The sequence below is a fragment of the Melopsittacus undulatus genome, chromosome 3, assembly GCF_012275295.1.
Source record: "Melopsittacus undulatus isolate bMelUnd1 chromosome 3, bMelUnd1.mat.Z, whole genome shotgun sequence".
NCBI classification, from domain to species: Eukaryota; Metazoa; Chordata; class Aves; order Psittaciformes; family Psittaculidae; genus Melopsittacus; species Melopsittacus undulatus.
This window is the reverse complement of record NC_047529.1, coordinates 108,903,300-108,922,490: the sequence shown is the minus strand read 5'-3', so window position 1 is coordinate 108,922,490 and position 19,191 is coordinate 108,903,300. Positions and strand designations below refer to the sequence as shown.

At 43.7% G+C, this 19,191-nt stretch overlaps 1 protein-coding gene across 1 annotated transcript in view; it reads left to right on the top strand.

The window, feature by feature from the left end:
• TOGARAM2 (TOG array regulator of axonemal microtubules 2) overlaps positions 1-15,013 on the top strand; it is a 35,965-nt gene extending 20,952 nt beyond the window's left edge. Inside the window, 10 exon segments of the mRNA XM_034060782.1 lie at positions 895-1,036; positions 1,851-1,956; positions 3,690-3,817; positions 4,746-4,985; positions 5,808-5,925; positions 7,030-7,197; positions 8,964-9,054; positions 12,451-12,537; positions 14,055-14,115; positions 14,776-15,013. Of these exon segments, the coding sequence (XP_033916673.1) occupies positions 895-1,036; positions 1,851-1,956; positions 3,690-3,817; positions 4,746-4,985; positions 5,808-5,925; positions 7,030-7,197; positions 8,964-9,054; positions 12,451-12,537; positions 14,055-14,115; positions 14,776-15,013 (1,379 nt within the window).
• Positions 15,014-19,191: the final 4,178 nt, after the last annotated feature.

Sequence of the window (19,191 nt, the reverse complement as noted above, 5' to 3'; positions counted from 1 at the left end):
TGTGTTGTGTATTTATCATCAAGAGAGTGTGTTTGCTAACAATTTGCATCTATATTTACATATTTATATTCTCAGTTCAAATTTGGAAGGCTTTTTTGTCACAACTATACAGACCAAAAATTGCATTTTTCCACAAGAGAAAGCTTAGGCTTTGCACAGTTTGCAAACAAGTACATTTGACGACAGATAAATGTCCTCTCAGCATCTTTGAAATACAGCCAGCAGGTACCTCTGAAATATACTCAATATTTATAATGCTTGGAAAACAGTAATACCCATGAACTGCTGCTTTCCCACTAGTACGCTAAAATGCATGTGCAATCAGCAGTCTGCTGTCTAGGATATTTAAAGTAAATTGAAACATGGGCACTGTGGGGTTTAGAAGGTCAGGTATGACTGTTCCCTAGTGATTGCCCCTTGGGGACTTGCCCAAGCCCAGCAGGACTCGGTGGTTGGGGCTTGGTGCTCACTGGGGGCAGATGGAGGTGTTTGCTCAGAAATTCACTGGGTGCCTGTGTGCCCAGTGCTCTGGGAAACAGGGAGGTGCTACAGGGAGGTGTGTGGACATCTTGGGAGCTTATTCCTGGGATAGCAAGCCCTGCTGGGCACCACTGCCCCCCAGTGAGCTGACTGGCACCTGTATGGACAGGGGAGCTGGCTGTGTGTGTGCCATGTTCAGGTTTACACAAGGAGCGGGTGCCCAGCTGTGGGTACCTGGGGGATGTCTGGGTGCTGGGGCAAGCAACGAGCCAGACAGCAGGGAAGTCTGTGGGCCAATGCCAGTCTGAACTCCAGTAATTTTCTTGGCTGCGAGCTGGGGTTGCAGACTGCTTTGGAGTGCCTTGGCCTGGAGTATGCAGTGCTGGTGTCAGACCCTCTCTCTCTGTCTTACAGCGACCCCACTGCTGGCCACTGCTTCGGACTCTGTAGAATGTGGAGAGAAGTCAGAGCATGGAGATGACCAGGAAGCCAGATCCTTCTCTGACGCACAGCAGGGTCTGCTCGACTCACTCAGATGGCTCAGCAGTGATGACTGGTAAGAAAGCCCCTTGTTCAGGCTTCCTTCTCAGTGTAAGGGAAAGGTAGAAATGTTTTTATTTGAGCCCCTGAGCCTTGAGGGTCCAAATGTGCACAGGGAAGTAGTGAAACCACTCCAAAGCTCTCATTTTATAAAGACGGGAGAGCATCCTTTTCTTTACCTTGGTCCACAGCAGTGCTACAGCCACAGCCCACCCATGCTGTTGCCTAGTTTTGCTTTCTGCTCCATGTAGCTGCATGCAAAATGTTCATGGAGGAGAGGAAGCTGTGGAAAAAGATGAATTGCTAGCTGAAGTGAGAAGCAGAATGGAAGTGGTCATGAGTTCATAGATGGGGTGGTCTCAGGTCACTGGCCCAGGTGGGACTGAGTGAGGATTTATCTGTGGTCCCAGTGCTGACAGTAGCAGCACCAGCAGCAGACCTCCTGCATGTGAGTCCCAGTAGCTCATACCAACCAGACAGCACTGTATCTCAGGGACAGGATACAGGGAGGGTGCAAGAAACAATCACAGCACAGTCTCCCAGCTTCTAGGAGGCAGCAATACAGGGACCTCAAGTGCCATGGATTTCAGAAAGACTGTCTTGTTTCATGGAAACAATTGAAGCCATCTACTCTGCAACCATCTCTTTGACTTTTGATTTATGTCTGCTTTGTTCCGCCACAGCATCCTGTCACAACAAGTTCCAAGATTTAATTAAGTGCTGTTTCAGAAGCACCTCCCTTTGACCTGACACCCTGGTAATTGCAGAGGGTGCTGCCCAGTTCTTTGGTGGTGAGAAAAAGCAGTGGTTTTGGTGAAATTGCCTTTCAGGAAGGAAAAGACCAAGGTACTCCTCAGTGCCAGATGCCTGGCTATCTGCCACTCAAAAGTCCTTCTTGGGAGACTTCATGGTGTTTCCTTGGCAGTCACCAAAGAGGTAAGAATATTGCGTCTGTGTTCCATGTGCATCATCCATGGGGCGTAGAGTACATATGAGCTTGTCCATTTGCGTGTGTGCTCAGTGTCTGCCTTCATTCTGAGTTTTAGGCTTCTTTTTTCTAACAGCTATGTGACCTGTCAGTAAGACCTGTCTGTCCATACAGCTTTATTTACTGGTAGGTAGAACATCTGTCTTTCTTCTCCTTGAGCTTTTTGTCCTTCTAAGGCAATGTACAAAAGGGGGAACTGAGACGCTAATCAAGTGATTTGTGAGGGCCCAAGTCTCTGTCCAAGCTGTAATTAAACACTGCAGCTTTTGCTTCCCAGCTTCCTCGCACTTCATCCTCCTCCTCAGCTTCCTGGAGGATTATCTGTAGGTGTTTTGTTTCCAGTGTTTGCTGATGATGTCTTCTCCTCTTTATCTTCTGTGTGCTTTTTGGTAATTTGCCCTTTCCATTGAGCTGTTGTCTCTGTGCAAAAGTGGAACTTTGCAGTGCAGCCCATGGGTGAGGGGTTTTCATGGCAGTGGCGCACAGCTTCACCCTCTCATCTCTCAGTCATCAGAAAGGCCTCAACCAAATCTCCTGAATAAAATCTGTGGCTGTATTTCCAAATTGTCACTTGTCTGTGGCCTGAACCAGCTGCTTGGCCTCTTATTACACGATTGCCAAATCTATTCCATTTTCCCTTGCTTGCAGAAGACAGTAAGACTTAGCCCATGTCCATGAAAGTAAGTTCTTCTATACAGTATTTCATGATGTTGAAGGCTTGAATGCCCCTTCTGTTGAAGTGTCCATTCTCTCTTGGACCTTTTAAACTGTTCTGTTTGGAGGACTTGGATTATGCTACTCTGAGATCAGGGTTAGCAGCAGCAGCCCTTTCTGCTTCACTTATCTGAGTTTTATATCATTTTCTGAGAAAATCTCTTTTCTTGTTTTACTAGTTCATATGCACAGACATCGTTCAGCTTTCATTTCACTGCAGTCTCAGATTGTTCTTTCACTTCTAGCACTTCTGCTATTCAGTTTTATTAGCAGGCACAACTACGTCTGGCAGAAAGAATCACTGGTCTCTGCTTCAAGGTATCTTTCAAATGAAGCACATGACTGTGACATGCTTCTTCCTTAGCTTTGGGGGGAGAGGCTTTTGGCAGCAGGGATCACTCCAGTGCAGCTCTGAATGCTGTAAAACCCCACCGGTGGCAGCTGTAGTTGCATGTGATCTCTGAGATCCTTGCATACCTTGTGTCCAGTAGCCTGGGTTCCTCTGAGAAGACAGAGCTGCAGATGGACTTGAGTCCCTGCTGCAAATTAGTCTGTAGACTTGAGAGCTTGTGCTTCCTGTTTCCTGGTTGAGTGCTCAAACTTCATTATGAATTGTGCCTTTATAGGGTAAGTGTAGACTTGCCTTAATTTTCTGATTTGCTTTCAACAAAAGAGCCTAAAATCAAAGCAGGGGACTCTATGGGCTAAGGAGCACACTTTGTCTTAGGTGAAACAGTATTTTTCAGGCCTTCAGTCTCATTGACATTGTACTGTAGAAGTGGACCTGAGGCCACTGAAGAAGTCAGTATCAGAGTTTGATTCTGTGTTCATGATCTTCTGCTCTTCCTGTGCTTTTATGTTGCACCTGGACATAGTGAGAAGTCTTCTTGTGTCCTGTGCCACTTGATTATGGGAACTGATTTTCTTTACAAGGTGATTCTTGCATCTCCCCTCATGACTTCCACAGGTGAACAACCTCCACTGGAAGGCTTCTGTGCTTGCTATCAACACTCTTGAAGAGCTCTTCAGGACCATGAAGAAGCACATGGACCCTTTTGTGGATGCGATTGCTCAGGAATTGCTCCAGAGGATGAGGTACTGCAGCATGTCAATTCAGAAAGCAGGCAACCAGTGTCTGGGGATCATGGTGGGGGGCATGACTCCTGCATGAGCAATGACTGCTCTCACGGTTAGTGGAATCCAGTGTGTTGTTTTAGTGATCTGCTTCACCTTAAATTGTGTGGGAGGCCGAAGGGTAATGATGGGAGGGTAATTTCTCCTGTGGCTGTTGGGAACTCAGCGACTAGACTGGATGAGCTTGTCTTCCTTCCTCATCATCTGCTTCTTCCCTACTATAGCCTGTTCTCATGGCCTGTCAACACTGCCTAGATGTGGTGAATGATGGGGAAGTGAAAGTCTCTGTAAAGGGTGGTGATGCTGCCTTGTGGCTTTGCGGGAAGAGGGATAATGGCAATTCCAGCAGTGAGCACCCTTTGATATTTCGTAATGTTGACCACAGAGACGCTGGGAAAAACCATACATCATCATTATACCATTAACTTATGACATAAGGAGGCTCATTGCTGGATTTCTGGGACATGGAGCATTTGGGGAAGAAACTGCTGGGTGTAGCACAGCATGCACATCAGGCACAGCTCCTTCCGACTTCCAAAAGGAGTTTGTCTGTTGTGTCCTTAGAGCTCTGCTTTCCAGTGAAATTTATGTTGCATCTTAGCCTTGCGGTGGTGAGTCACTTCATAGACACCTTCACAGGCCAAGTGCCATGGGTTAACTGAAACTAATTCTTCAGTTAAAAAAGCCAGCATGAATTGTCTTCCATTTCCCTCTTTCTCAGAGTTAATTTTTTGACAGAAATTGAGTATCAGCCAGGCCAGGGAGATTGAATTCCTCCTCTTCCTTGCAGATAGCACCTCTGCACAATGCCAACATTGTGTTTATCTGAGGACAGAGTCTTCCTCAGGTGTCCAACACTGCAGCAAGAACACATGCCTCCTTCTCCCAGCAATGACAGGGAGCACAATGGGACCTGTGCTTCTGGCCCTTGTTTTCCCTCTGCTCGAGTGTTTGCTCTCTTGTTTCCAATTTACTGCACCATCCTGGTGCAGAAGTGTGTGGCTGAACACATACTGCCCACAGTGAAGCAAACTGGAGCCCAGAAGCTCCTGTCTGGCACACATTACAGTACTGAGGTGTTTGTTCATGCTGTGGTGAAACTTGCTGAGGATTGTAATCAGGACATAAGGTGATGATCTTCATTTCAGCTCCTAAAATATGAAAACTGTTGGACCATATATGATAAAACCACAAAAGAGAGGAAGGTAAAGTCAATATTAAGAGCATTACTTTGCAATGTGGGTAATGTTGTCTGGGGAGATGACTATACTGGGTAACATGAGATTGTCCAGTAAAAAGAACCATTGCTTAATTCCTGTGACCTGAGTAATTCCTTATTGAGAATAGCTGAGTTCAGATTAGTGAAATAATTTTGTTTAGTTATTTGTGCAATGTTTCCTATTAGCATAACTGCACCAAAAGCCCAACAAACCCCTTTGATTTGGTTAGCTATGTTAATTCCCATGAATAGATGCCAAGAACACATAAGCAACTAGCTGCTCATTTGCATACCTGTAATACAGGATAATAAATGGGAAGCATGAGTGAGGTGATCTGTCAGGTTTTTCCTCAAGTAAGGAGGGTAAATTACTGTGCAATGGCAGCAAGACACCACAAATAAGCCCTGACAGCACAGCAGCAGAGATCTTTTGCTTGTCCCACTGGATTCTTTGATCCCACAGAAGCTTACTCACAATGTAAGAGTGAAATTGTGTATTCCTGTAGCCCTGGGTTCTCTTCTTGCCTCTTGTGTTCAGCTGGCAGCACAGTGCAGTGATGACAAGTGGAGGTAAATCTCTCTCTTTGCTGAATAAGAAATACTTTCTCATTAAGGTGTTGCACATAATGGGTTTAAAATATCAGCTTATTCTATTAACACTTTTCCTTTGTTTATTCACAAGGGAGCAAAGACAGTAACAGTCTGTATTCCATTCTTTCCTTCCTGTGTTAGGCATTATGGATGGACGATGCTGAGTATATTCATGAGTCATCAAAAATCTGAGAAGTATTTGAAACAGTCTGTTCCCTCACATGACTTGAAAGATGCTATGGCAACAATAAGGCAGAAAGTAAATGCTTGGCAGGAGAAATGTCTCTTTTATGCAAGCACTGAGATTGTTCTTGTGAGATTAAACCTGCCTAATCTTTCTTTATCTCATTCTTCTGCTGCTGAATCATTTTGCTCCTGGGAATGAACTGTTGATCCTCAGCCTATTTATCTGCAGGCAGTGAAGGAACTGGTGTCATTAGAAATAAAGTCTTTGCAAACAGAAGAAGGAAGTAGTAGTGCCAAGAAAATTGCCTATTATGCAAAAGATGCACAAGGCAATCATAATCAGTACATGAATTGTATGTATTCTGGGGATATTGCCCTGCTGCATGCACTGTGTAGCTGGAAGAAGCTTTGTGATTTCAGCCTCAGTGGAAAACCATACCCTTCTGGTTTGCTTCCATCCTCATCACTTTCCTGCTTGAGAAAAACTATTCTCACCCTCTTTGGGGATCCTCTGTTATCTTTGGAAAGAGGAGGAAGTTGGTTAGAGACACATCTTCTCTTCCTTCTCCTGACAGCAGCTGCTTTTTTTCGCTTTGCCAGAAGATGGTGCCTGTTAACATGGCTGTCAAGGGGACCTGCTCTAATGAGTACTGCACAGCACAGTGAACTTCAGAAGTCTGCCTGTTAGCTAGGCAAATGGTCTGGGTGCTGGAGAGGTCAACAGAGCCCTGCACTTCTCCAGATGCAGGTTCTGAGATCAAACAACACTTGGATGTCCTCCAGTCCCAGTTCTGGCAAAATCAGAACTACCCTCAGTACTCGAGACTTGTCTATGAAAAAAGAGGCATCACGATTTCATACCTCTATATCAAAAATACTACTTTGCATTATTAAGATTGGATTAATTGAAAGATTTATAGTAGGTAAAGAGAATCAGCACATGATCTATCCTGTCCCCAACCAAAACCCTTCATAAAATACAGAAATCTTTTTAAGCAGCATGGGGCTGTGCAACCACTACAGCGAGTACAGGAAAGGAGTGAAATTGTGCTGGCAAGCCCTGAGCAGACCGAAAGGATTCCACTCATCTTTTACATTGCTGGGTACTTGTTCTCACATCCCTTCTTGAAACAAAGACATTTTCATCCAGCTCTCGTGTTGTTTGTTTTCTTAACAGATTGTTGGTGCTTTTGTCCTGAGGATTCAGGACTGCAATGAGAAAGTGAAGCAGCAGGCGCTGGAGGCGCTGGCTTGGATGACCTCCCAGCTCAGAGATGCCTTACACCCAGTGCTGGTGTCTCTGGTAGAAGCAGTGAGAGAGAACCTGAACTCAAAGAACCCAAGGACTTAAGCGCTGGAAGCCTTCATTGCTCAGCTAGGTAAGGCTGACCTCTGGCATGACCTCTCCTCAGCCGTGGCTTCTGCGTCTCAGAGTGGAGTGAACACTGAATCTGTTGATAGCTGTTGTTGTCTGTGAAAATACCCATCTGCTGGGAGAGGTTTAGGAAGTACTGCCTGCATTCTGTCTGTCCCAGTCTGTTGTATCATGTGGAGGTGTGCAGCTGAATGGGTGCTGCTTATCACCTGGATTGTATGTGTGATTTTAAATTCAAAAGAGAAGAGGTTACAGGGATTATTTTAATTTCCTGCCAGAAAAGCATAGGGAAGTTAATAGCACATGTCATGACTGTTTTCATCCCTTCTTTATAGGAAACTATGTGTTTCATTTTTATTGAATTGGACTTCCAAATGTGCATGCTGCTAATTGTGCATTCACTAAAACAAGATGAGAGAAATGTGCTTTTTCCTCATGGTCAGAAGGGTGGTGAAGGCTCTTTCCTCTCGCTGGGCTTTGTCCCATGCTATGGCAGGGGCAGCTCCCTCAGCAGAGTTGCCTGGCCCTTTCTGACCTCAATATGAAAAGTTTTGAACTTGGTTTCTTATTTTGCAATTTTAGGTAGTCGTTCAGCTCTGTAATGCCCAAATGAAATTGTTGTTTTGAATTCAAATATTGAGACCTTGAATTTAATAAGAGTGTTATGAAATATAGATGAAGGCTGCAATGCTTGTTCCATAGTCAGCCTGGCGGTCTCCGCGTATTCGGTTTTAGAAATGCCTTGGCTCCCTTCTTTGAGATAGGTAAGGAGACAGAGGTGAGGAGATCATAATTTTCTCCTTTTCTGGATGCTTGAGCATGGAGTCAGTCACAGGTATGCCTGTTGATGTATAATATGTACCTGCACTATGGAGAGGGTGAGGTCCTGATCTGACCTGTGTCCTGAACCATGTGGCCCACTCCAGTTTGCGCAGCAGGTCTTCTGCTGTCTAGCAGGTCATACTGAACTTCTCAGGGATCCTCAGGCTCATTTTGACTGGAGGCACCTGCCCTGCACAGTGCACCTCCAGCCCACCCGTTATAGCTGTTTAAAAGCTATGTGTTAGCATGCTGTGGACTGGCAAATATAGTGGCAGGTTCCTTCATGAGTAATACCACAGAAGTCCATGTTGATGTCTTTACATTTCATGAAAACAGCTTTTAACAGCTACTTTTTGATCAGTGCATTTGGATTTACTCCCTTTTGATCTGGTCTAGGAACTAGCGTGTGGGTGGTGTGTTTCTTAAAAGCATATGGAGATACTGTCCTGAAGTTAGGTCCTTGCTTCCCCTTACCCACGACAGGTTTCACTTTGCCTTAATTTGGAGGCAGTTATCTGAAAATAAGAGAGTCAGAAAAGCAGAAATAAAAGGATGGGCATAAAGCAGAATGGGATTATATTAAGGTTTGTGTTCTCTCACCTCAGTTTTATGGTTGATATGAATGATTCACAACAAAGAGTACAAGGACAGATAACTGGGTGGCTCTCTAGGTGAAAAAGGGCCTGGTAGGGTTGGTTGAAGCCAGGGGACACAATTGAAAACCAGATCCACGTCTGTAACAAGCATGGTTCTCTGTGACTCTTAAGTTATTCTTACCCACTTATTCTAGAAGCTGGATCCCCTGGATGATCCATCTGCAACCAGTTAAAGTCTACCACAGAAAAGCAAGCTCCTCATAAAGTGTCTGCGTTCTATGGCAAGTTTGAAAATCACTTGTGTCATTTTTGCTGTAGATCCAAGGACCTGAATTGCTGTGGACTGTAGCTGGTGAGCTGGTTAACCAGAAGCTGTGGTTTGGTGAAGTCCTTATGCACCAGTTCCCAGGTAGGCTTTGATGTTTACCTGCATTTCCTCAAAGCCTGAGGAGCCTTTGGCTTGGTGCTGCTTACATGCTGTGGTACAAAAGGAGCTGAACAATAAATCTTGGAGTACAACTTTGCTAGAATTCAGGGACAAAGGGATTTTTGGAATTTGTTTGGGTCCAATTTGACTTCACAAATGAATTACTTTGCTGTTGATGGTAAGGGATTCTGGCCCATCGGAGCTTCTTCAGAACAGCTTCCTGGAGGGCTCTACATTATAGGTATTAGCTGATTCTGTCTATTTTCCACCTTTCTTATTTGTCCTCTTTTTTTTTTTAAAAAGGGAATTTATGATTTGCCAAGTTCATTTCTGTAGCATAAATGGGTATAAATCCAGCTGTAAATGATGGCTTGTTCCACATGTTGTTCTGCATGGGGCAAGATTTCTATAGCCAATAACAACATAGCCAAGGTCTGCTGTAAATTCCCTTGCCACACAGATTTATATCAGCTGTGAAAATGCAGCACTGGGGGAATATACCAGGAAAATTTAGTGTTGAAGAGACAGGTCTTAAAGGGGAATCAACAACTTTCTCCACATCAGCTGCTTTGAGAACTCAGTAAATTTACTGACCCTCTCCTGATCGTTAAGTGGGGAGAAGGGTATGAGAGCTGTACTGCTCTTTGCCCTTACCTGTTTTCTGTTGTGCCTGGGAGAAGGTTAGGGAAAAGTTACAGAATCCTGCTAACAGAGGATGTGCTAAGCAGATCCCTTCAGGGTTTTCTATGGAGCTTTCTGTCATTCCCCTCTCACCAATGCTGAGAGATCACTGTAAATTTTCCATGGTGGCAGATGCCAGAACAGGAGCCAGGCACATCTGTGTTTCATCACACTGACTTTACCCAGAGACAGGACCAAGCAAACAAGGTGGGATATATTTTTTATGGTTCTGCTTAGTTTTTTTTTGATGTTTGCAAAAATTCAGACAGACAACTCATAACCATAAATATTGCAAAATTCAACTCCTAGCACTTTAGTGGGGGAAGGAAGGCTCTACTGCAAAATGCATGAATGAAACCTTCCCATATGATTTACAATTGTCTGCCTTTACAATTCAAAATCAAATGGCAAATGACAAGCCCCTCCCAACCTCTGGAGGATTGTGCAACACTCTCAGTTTAGAGTAAGTGAACGAAGTGTCTTGCCCCATTGCTCCACTGGGTTTAATAGCTAAGAGCCCAGCCATTGCTCTGAGATTCTGTATTGACAAGCCTCATATTCCAAATTTTATGCAAGACTTCCTCATATGTCACCTTTAATGATCATGCAAAACTGCAAGCTGGTTAGAAAAGTCTTGCTCACTCAATGTAAAAATGAACAAAAACCCCTCCCCCCCCCCCCCCCCCCGAAAAAGCCAAAGCAAAACAAACCCCATCCTTGAGGCCAAAATTCTTCCTACAGACTAAGTTGCTTTCAAATAATGCCTGATTCATTTATTTAGCTTAACCTTGACATCGGCTTGGATGTGAGGTGTCCCTGCCCATGGCAGGGGGGTTGGAACCAGATGATCTTAAGGTCCTTTCCAACCCTAACTATTCTATGATTCTGTGATTCTATGTCCCAGCTGAAGGCCACACACAGCTGTGACCTGAGACCCTAATTCCACTGGAGGGAACTGCTTGTAGACAGGGGCAAATCAGCAAATCAAGCCGGACTGCAACTGGACCAAGACATAGATCTTGGCGTACTCTGACATTTGTCTTACCCTGTCCTCTGCCATGAAAGAAATGCCCTTCAGCTGTCCAGTGCCTGATGCCAGGCTGGGGAGTCAGGCCAGCAGTGCCAGTAGCTCCCAGAGGAATCAGCCCTCTGCAAGAGGGGAAGGGGAATTGCCCCTGTAGGTGTTCATGTAGCAAAGACGAGACCACAGTGAAAATGAGAACATGGAGAAGCAGATTCTTCTACTCATATGGCAAATGCTGGACTGTTCATCCTGTGGCCAGCTGGTTTAGCTAATATGTAGTACAGAGAATTAAAGCTGAGTTAATAAGAGTTGAACTGTTTGCCACCTTGCTTCCCTCTAACAGCCATTAAAATCTGCTCTGTCGTTAGGTCTCTTGAGGCAGTTAAAGTAATGGCTGTCTAAATATGTTACTGACTCAAGGTTTATTCTTCCAAAATGCACAGGGCATTTGAAACCCTGAAATTGAAAGGTGGATAGTGCCTGTACACTTAAACCACACAAACACCCACCCCAAACCCAGGCATTCTGAAAATCTGCATAGATACCAATACTAACGATTCATTGATATTTTGTGCTCCTTCAAGATACCCAGATCTCAGAGTGGGTTTTGTTTTCAAAGTAGCAGCTGTAAAATAGCTCTCTGGGGAGGAACAGCAAGTGTGAAACAGTGTCTGCCAATACTTCAAGAGTGTGAGGCAAAAAGTCAAGTGTCTGTTGAAAAAGGTGAATGAGAATAGCATCATTACTAAAGCAGAAGCTTAATGAGGATAGTAGGATCAGTTCTTTATTGCATGCTTGCAAGAGGATCATTAGGGACTTCCTTTTATCTCATACAAAAAGGAGCACTTGTTAGCATAGTACTACTTAAAACTAGCTTGGGATTTGTCTCTGTAGTGGTTCACAAAGAAGTAGGTTGCCTGCTTTATTGATGCCACTCCTGGTGACACTGTGAGAGGTATCATAGCGCATCCCACGCACATTCTGCCTCCAAGAGAAGCTTTGCTTGGTTTATCAAAGCACTAAGACTGGAGGCTTGCAGACCAACCCAGGCAACAGTTCCCAAATTAAAACAAGACCCAACTCAACAACAGGCAACACAGGAAAAACTAAAATACACGTGACAGTCAGGTACTGGGAAATCAGTTTGTGTTCCAGTCTTTCTGACAAACCAACCAGAGACCATTAAGAGCCCCGAGAAGTGGATGGTGTTGGAAGTGAGCAGTAATTCTGTCTTTTATAAGAGTAACATGGAGTCTTGTCCATAATTGCCAATGTAAAGATTTAGCAGCAGCTTATCCTTAAAGTGTGAATAAATATGTGGACTTTTGAGGTTTCTCACCCTTTTCCTTAGGGGAGGGCGAAGTTCACTTCTGCAAAGCTCTGGGACACAAGATCTTTTCACTGCTTACATGTGATTTTAATGTTGAGGGCCCTGGTGTGAAATGTTTAACACAGCTCCTTGTCCCGCAGTCACTTTTGGATTTACACGTGAAATGAGGGGTTTTCTTTTTGAATTTAAAATCCTTTCAAGAAATCTTGAAGGGAAGAAGAAAAGGTCTGGCAGAAATTGATTCACAAAATGCAGTTCCCTCTGCCCTTTCTCCCCCAGCCCCTTCCCCTTTTTTTCCTGATAACCTCAGAAGGCTGAGCATAGATAAATGTTTCTCTTTCAGATAACACATTGCTGCTCCGGACACTTGCCCAGCGAGTGTGTAACCTCAGCAACCATGCTCCGCTGGATGTCACAGAATATCTCTCAGGTACTGCCACTTCAGCTAATCTCCACTTCTACATCAGGAAGTCTTCAGAGGGAATATTTAAGAGGGAATGCTTTGAATAGACAAGGCAGTAACTGATAAAGACCAGAAGGTCCTGAGCTTGTCCCTCTTGCAAAGTACACTTACTAGGTGTATTTGGCAGGGCTCTGCCTGGCTGCTGCAGAGGCATGCAGTGTGTGAGATGAAGATGGCGCTCGAGCTCCAGCGCTGAGCTCTCACTGGGGCATTTCAGGACTCACCTGCAACAAAGAGCCGGGCTAAAAATACCCTGGCTGGCTCCGCACTTTGAAGGGCAGTACAGTAAAGATCCTGGAGGTCTGTAAGAGGTGCCTTTTCTAAAGCAAAGGGTTATCCTTTAGACAAAATAAGTGGCAATTGGTATTGTGAGAATCTGATTGTTTTGTCATTGCAGGATTCTTACTTTCCCATGGTTCTCATTTTCCCATTGGGGCAGAACCCCACAGAGCGTGGGGGTGATTGTGTAGGTGAAAAATCAACACCCATATTATAGGCAAGGATTCTGTGCAAGGCAGGATTTGCAGGCTGTGGGGCCGAAGTGGGGCCACTGAAGCTCCCTGCCTGTGTTGCACTAATGACATTGGACTCTGAACACTTCAGGTTGTGCAAAGAGTCTATTTTCATATATGTGATGTCCAACATGCTGCAAATGCAGCTGATAATTGCTTTATAACAGTAGCTTACAATGTCAGTGGTAGCCAAGGATTAGAAAAAAAGAATATATACTACAGAGACTATTCATAGCTTTGCTTTAATTAGGGTAAATCCACTGCTAATTATGCCAGCATCTTTTAATCCAAGGTTTCATAAATTTTTCTTCTTCATTATGACTCTCAGACAAGTATTTTTAGCCATAACAAATGTAAAAGGACCTTTAAAAAAATTTCAATAAAGTAAATCCCCATAAACATAGAATTGAGTTTTACAGTTTTTATATCCTTTTCATATAAAGCATTTGAACATAAATTGGGGCTACTCGAGAGAGAGCAGATGTTATTTTAGGGATTTTTGTGGCAATCGACAGCTCTTTCTCTTTGGAAGCTCCGTGGTGAGTGCTGTGTTTAATAGCATTTAAACTCAAATGAACTCAAATTTTACAATAGGTACCATAACCCTTTTTCTGCTTACCAGAATTGGTCTTAGGTACTTTCAGGAGCTGTTTAAATGTTGATGACTGATGCTAGATTAACAGGATAGAGAAAATGAAGGTCCTTCCATTACAGAATAGGAAATATTTACTGTATAACATTTCCACTGAATAGAAAATAAGAACTCCATCTCCAGACCATTTCAGCTTTTGATCTCAGCAAAATCTGTGATGCAAGGAGTCTATTGTAGTAGCTTTTTGTTTGTATTTAGTATAGTTCAGCTCAGGAAACGAGCTAAGAGCAACATTCTCAGAGAGAATGAGAGGGAGCACATGGTTTTTGGTTACATTTCAGCCAATATAAGACTTTTCTATCTCTATTCCCCTGTTTCAGGGAACATTGTGAAGGTAAATGCCATAAAAATTGAGAGATGCTCAAATGCCATGGCAATGGAGTCTGGGGAATTATCTAAGGCATCCTGAAGTTTCAAACAGCTGTTCATTAGGAGCCACCAAGTGTGAGGGGAAAAAAGCTCAAAAGAGACCATTCTGCCAAAGACCTGACTTAATCACTAATGTTTCCATGGTCAAGCAGCACACGTTTTGTGGGCTGGAGTTTTGAGGGGTAATTTAATACTGCCATTTCTTACATGCTATTGAGCAAAGGGAACTGCAAGATTAGACCTTGGGCATTTCTCATCAAAGGTCACAAAAAAGCAATCACCCCTTTTATTAGGAATCTTTCAGTGACTTCTCTATACTGCATTTCAAAAGCTCCAACAGCTGGTTTAGACAACTTCCTAATAGAAATAAATAGTGATTTGACAGTTTTGTCTTAGTAATACAGAAATGGATAGTGAAATGATTTACAAAATGTGTATGATTCACTTTGCTAAGTCTGTCATGGAATCAATGCCTCTTATTTGGACAAATGGAGATCCTCAGAGGTTGGTTGTTATGTCCAGTGGATGCTCAGCCACTGTTGCCTGTTTCTGGTTTATCAGGCTCTGTGTGCTTGCTGATACTAGCCAGAATAGGCTTCCAAGCACCAAAGATAAAAGTAGATTCTTGTTTGCGTTAAGGTTGTTAAGAAGCCTGTCTCTCTTGCCTGGCAGTGCATCTCTTTACCCACAGAAACCCCAAGCCATCAAGTGCTACTCCCTGTCTGTGCTCTGGTTCCTCCTGGGAAACAGAGCCCTGCCTGTTCGATATGGCAATGTCTGGGCTGTGGTCACCAGGTTTGCAAAGAGCCTCCACCAAGTGCTGGGCTCCAGGCTGCAGGAGTATCCTGCCATGCAGCCCCAGCACGTGGTGAAAACCCTCTGGCACATTTTGGACCTGAATGCCAGGTGAAGGTTTGATGTGCACCAGGAAGGTGATGGAGAGGTGCTGAGTGGGAGCAGTGGAGGCCAAAGTGGATGTGGCAGTGGCATTTGTGTCATTCTGCGTGATTGAGGAACAGGATTTGCCTTACCCAGTATATAGGTACAGATTTATGAACCATGTTTTGATGTTGGCTTTTAAAAAACAAGAAAAAAGTTAAATTTTTATATTGTGAGCTCACATTCACTGAGAAGCCTGCATAGATACCAAAAAAACTCAAACCAAACCCATGTCTAAATGCAATTTGTAACTGTGGGAAGGAAAACAATATATTTATATACATACTTACAAAGTAGTAGGCATATGTATATTTTTATATACGTTTACTTAGAAAGTAAGAGAAAGGCTTTGAAAGCATTGAGGCTGTAGGATTAGATGGCTTGGCTTAGGAAGCAGAGAATGAGAGAGCATGACCTGCTGCCCCAGAGGTGTGGTGGGGTTATCAGGGGATGTGCAGCACACTGTATGTGCCAGTGTATGCCGTATGTGCCAAGCTACCGGGTGACCTCTTTACAAGTCTCTAGTAGCTGCTGGTGCAATTTATCTTGCTGAGTTTATAGTTACAGATTTCCATAGCATGTTTTGATGTTGGCTTTAAAAAAACATTATTATTGTTATTAATAATAATAATAAAGTACTTTTCAAAATTTTTATATCCTGAGCTCATGTTTGCTGAGAAGCTTGCATAGGTACCAACAAAATAAATCCCCTGTTGTGTGAATTCAGTTGGTAACTGTGGAAAATAATGTATTTATAGACAGAAAATAATAGGTGAATAAAGTGTTGCCTGCCAGTACTAGTTTGTGTCTCAGTGTTTGAGCTTTTTTAACTCTAGAGCTGAAACACTTTCCCCATGAGAGGGCCTCTCTGACCACAGGGAGAGCAAGTTTAGCTGAAGGTATGACTGTCTGCAGTGACAAGCAGAGGGTTAATTGAGGGTAATGGTTAAATCAGCTCAGGTGAGCTCTCTTGCCACAGGTTTGCACACGTGAATGTCTAGAAGCTACTAAGGGGTTTGGGTGATACAGACAATAGGCAGAGCAGTGTTGGACCTTTCTCCAGTATTGGTAAGAATATTTAGTTTTCCTAACTCTTTTTTTGGTTATAGCTTGATGACAGAAATCTCATCAGCGAGGCCAGGGTAATGAATTGGATTATTGCATTTAGTGTGCACCTGCTAACCTGCAGAAGTTAGTACAGCAGAAGAAATGTATGGCCATTTTGTACATTGGCTTACTCTTAGCCTACATCCAGCTGGAGCCTCAGGACAGACCTTGGCTATCAGAGACAGTTCCTCTTGCTTGCTGAATGGAAAAGTTGTCATCAAGGGAAGGTGGGGGATAAAATGTAACATGGATTCTGCCACATAGGAGTGAAGAAAGCTTATGTTTCCCTGGTCTTGTGCCACTTTCCTGTGCCAAGGGTCATTAGAGCTCTGGAGTTATATGAGCAAAGACACTGGTGCCAAGTACTCTGAATCCAGTCTGCAATATTAATCATCTCCTCAAATGGGCATTTCTTCTCACCAGAAGACAAAGCGTGTGCCTGGTGGCATGGGTTGTCTGCTCTTCAGGGTTTGCTTGTGCTGTGCAAATGTGCTAGCTGGACCCCAAATCTTGTAAGCTGGTAAGCAGGGAAAGGGTTATGGTACCTGTGTTTAATAGCATTTAAACTCAAATGACCTCCAATTTTACACTGAGGCTATTTTCATCCATGATAAATAGTTATGATGGGAATACTAGTGGTTGCATTGCTACCAAATCTCTGACAGCTGACACTGAATGCTGATACTGTGATACTACTGCCTTTGATACAGGCAGAGGTGAGAAAACATCTCTAGTCAACTAGGGTCGACCTGAACCTTTAAGTAACTTTGGCAACAAGCAGCCCCTGTGTGTTGTTTCAAGAAGGTCATACTAGTCATACTAGTAAGATGACTTTCCTAGGGATAGAATCGTGCCACTATTAAGATCTCTGTTGTTTTACCTGCTGTGTTATTCTGGCAGGTTTTTGTTGTCAGTATCACCCAGTACAAACCAGATATGCTTCTGCTTCCCCAGGGAACAGCTGCCCTCCAGCTAAGCCAGCCTGATGGCTCTGGTAGGAGCAGGACCTCTGCAGCCGTGGGACCTCCCTGCACAGCCTGGCAGCTGCTGTTTTTCCATTCTCCAGAGATCCTGCAGTGATACTCCATTTAAAGGTAGTGGTAACAGCATGTCCCTCTTCTGGTCCTGCCCAGGGCTGACAGTAGTTCCTGTTGCACAGCTGTAGAAAACTGCTTTTTCCAAACTTAGAGATTGCTCTTGTCCCAGTAAGTGCTGGCCTAAAATATTCCTCAGTTCAAATCCAATGTGGCTTCAATATGTCCCTCCATATCTTTTCCTCACAAGCCCTCTCCTCCTTTTGACCTTTTGCCATTACTTCTTTGTGTTGTTTGCTGCTGATACTGATTATTTGGCATTACAATGGTGTCATTTACACACATGTTTGAGGGGCAACATACCCAAAGGTCCTGTAGAGATTAAATTTTTCTTACTAGATGTATTCTGTGCTTAACATAGAGATGAACAAAAAAGACTTGGCCTAAATTCCAAAGCTTCTCTATTTGGCAATCCGAGTCCATCCTGGCTCATAGTTGTCTCCAATCGTGATCTTATATAGAGGAAACATGGGAAAAGATGCACTGCTTCTGAAAAGGCATATGTATGTCTATTTATCCAGGACAGCAGACAAGTAGTGTTGTTTGTAACTTGTTTGTAGAAGGGTGAGTTGACTGTGGGGCCAGTGACAGGTGAGAAGGGATTCTCAAATCTATTTATACTGCAGCCTGGGTGCCAGTCCAGCCCAGAGCTATGTGATGATTTATGCTGTGAGCCAGTGCTTACCAGCATAATGAATTCCTGCATAGCTGGAACAAGCACTTCTGGGTTCAGCTCTGACTCTTGGTGGACTGTGTGATCATTGGCATTGTTGCCTTTCAAGAGATTATTTAACAGTTTCATTTCATAATAATCTGAATCTCTTAAACTTACATTTTCATTTGCCACTGCCGTTATTCCTCCACCTTAGGGAAAAACACTTGTTATTCCTCTGCTTTAGGGAAAAACACTTTGCAGCCTGGTGCAAACTGTAAAACTGCTGTTTTGGCAGCAGATTATGTGTAGTTGCTGGTTTCTGATGCAAGTGAAGAAAATGCAAGTGTGATGCGTTCATTAGGCTTTCTGAAAGAAAAAAAAAACACTTCATGTGGCCATGTGTGTTTGCTGAGCTGTGGATCTAACTGTGGCTTAGTAAAGCCCAGGCAGAGCTGCACGTTGCAAGGAAGAACAGTTCCTTGAGCTTACAGGGTTGCCATGGCAACCACGAAAGTGTCCTTTTGGATTTTCCAAAATTTCCCTAGTTTTGAAGAAAAAAGTAAGGAAATAAATTACATATTTACCTGCCTCTGCATCCCTATATTGCCTTAGATCTTTTTAATAGACCTTAGTAAAGGCACTGAAACTTTGTACCTACTTGTACACCCTCTGTTTGAAGGTCCTTGCAGTCATTGCTCTTTCCTGTGAGAACCATTTATCAGTCTTCAAAAAAGTGTGGAGTACTGTCAGTGCTTGGCTTACTAAACTAAATATAGATATGGCCTGTGTCTTGACTCAATTGTGTGCAAATTTAGGTGGAAAAGGAAATCTGAGATGGAAAATTTAAGATAACAGGCTATGAAGCCCTGGCTCACAAGGGGTACTGCTTCATTCTGTGCTCCACCCCTCTGCAACCAGACTCCACTGCAATGAGTGCACTTTGATTTTAACCCACAGGACAAAACCCCTGCCCTGTGCTCAAAGTAGCTGTGGTTGTACATAGAAGCTCTACTGAACTGAGTACAAAATTGCAAGGTAGGTCAAGCTTAGGGCAGGGGAGGGGGGGGGGGAAGCACAGCTGATCTGTGTTCTGGTCTCTCAGTGTCCAGGTGGGATCTTACAGCCTAAAAGACATTATTTGCTTAATGGAAATGCAACCTAGATTAACCTATCTACCAGTAAAACACAGAACAAGAGAAGCTTGTGCTGGGGTGGGAAAAAGGAAGCAAATTTTTTATAGCAAGGGGCACTAATTAGAGTACTAAGCAAGGAATCGAGAGCGTAATACTGGGC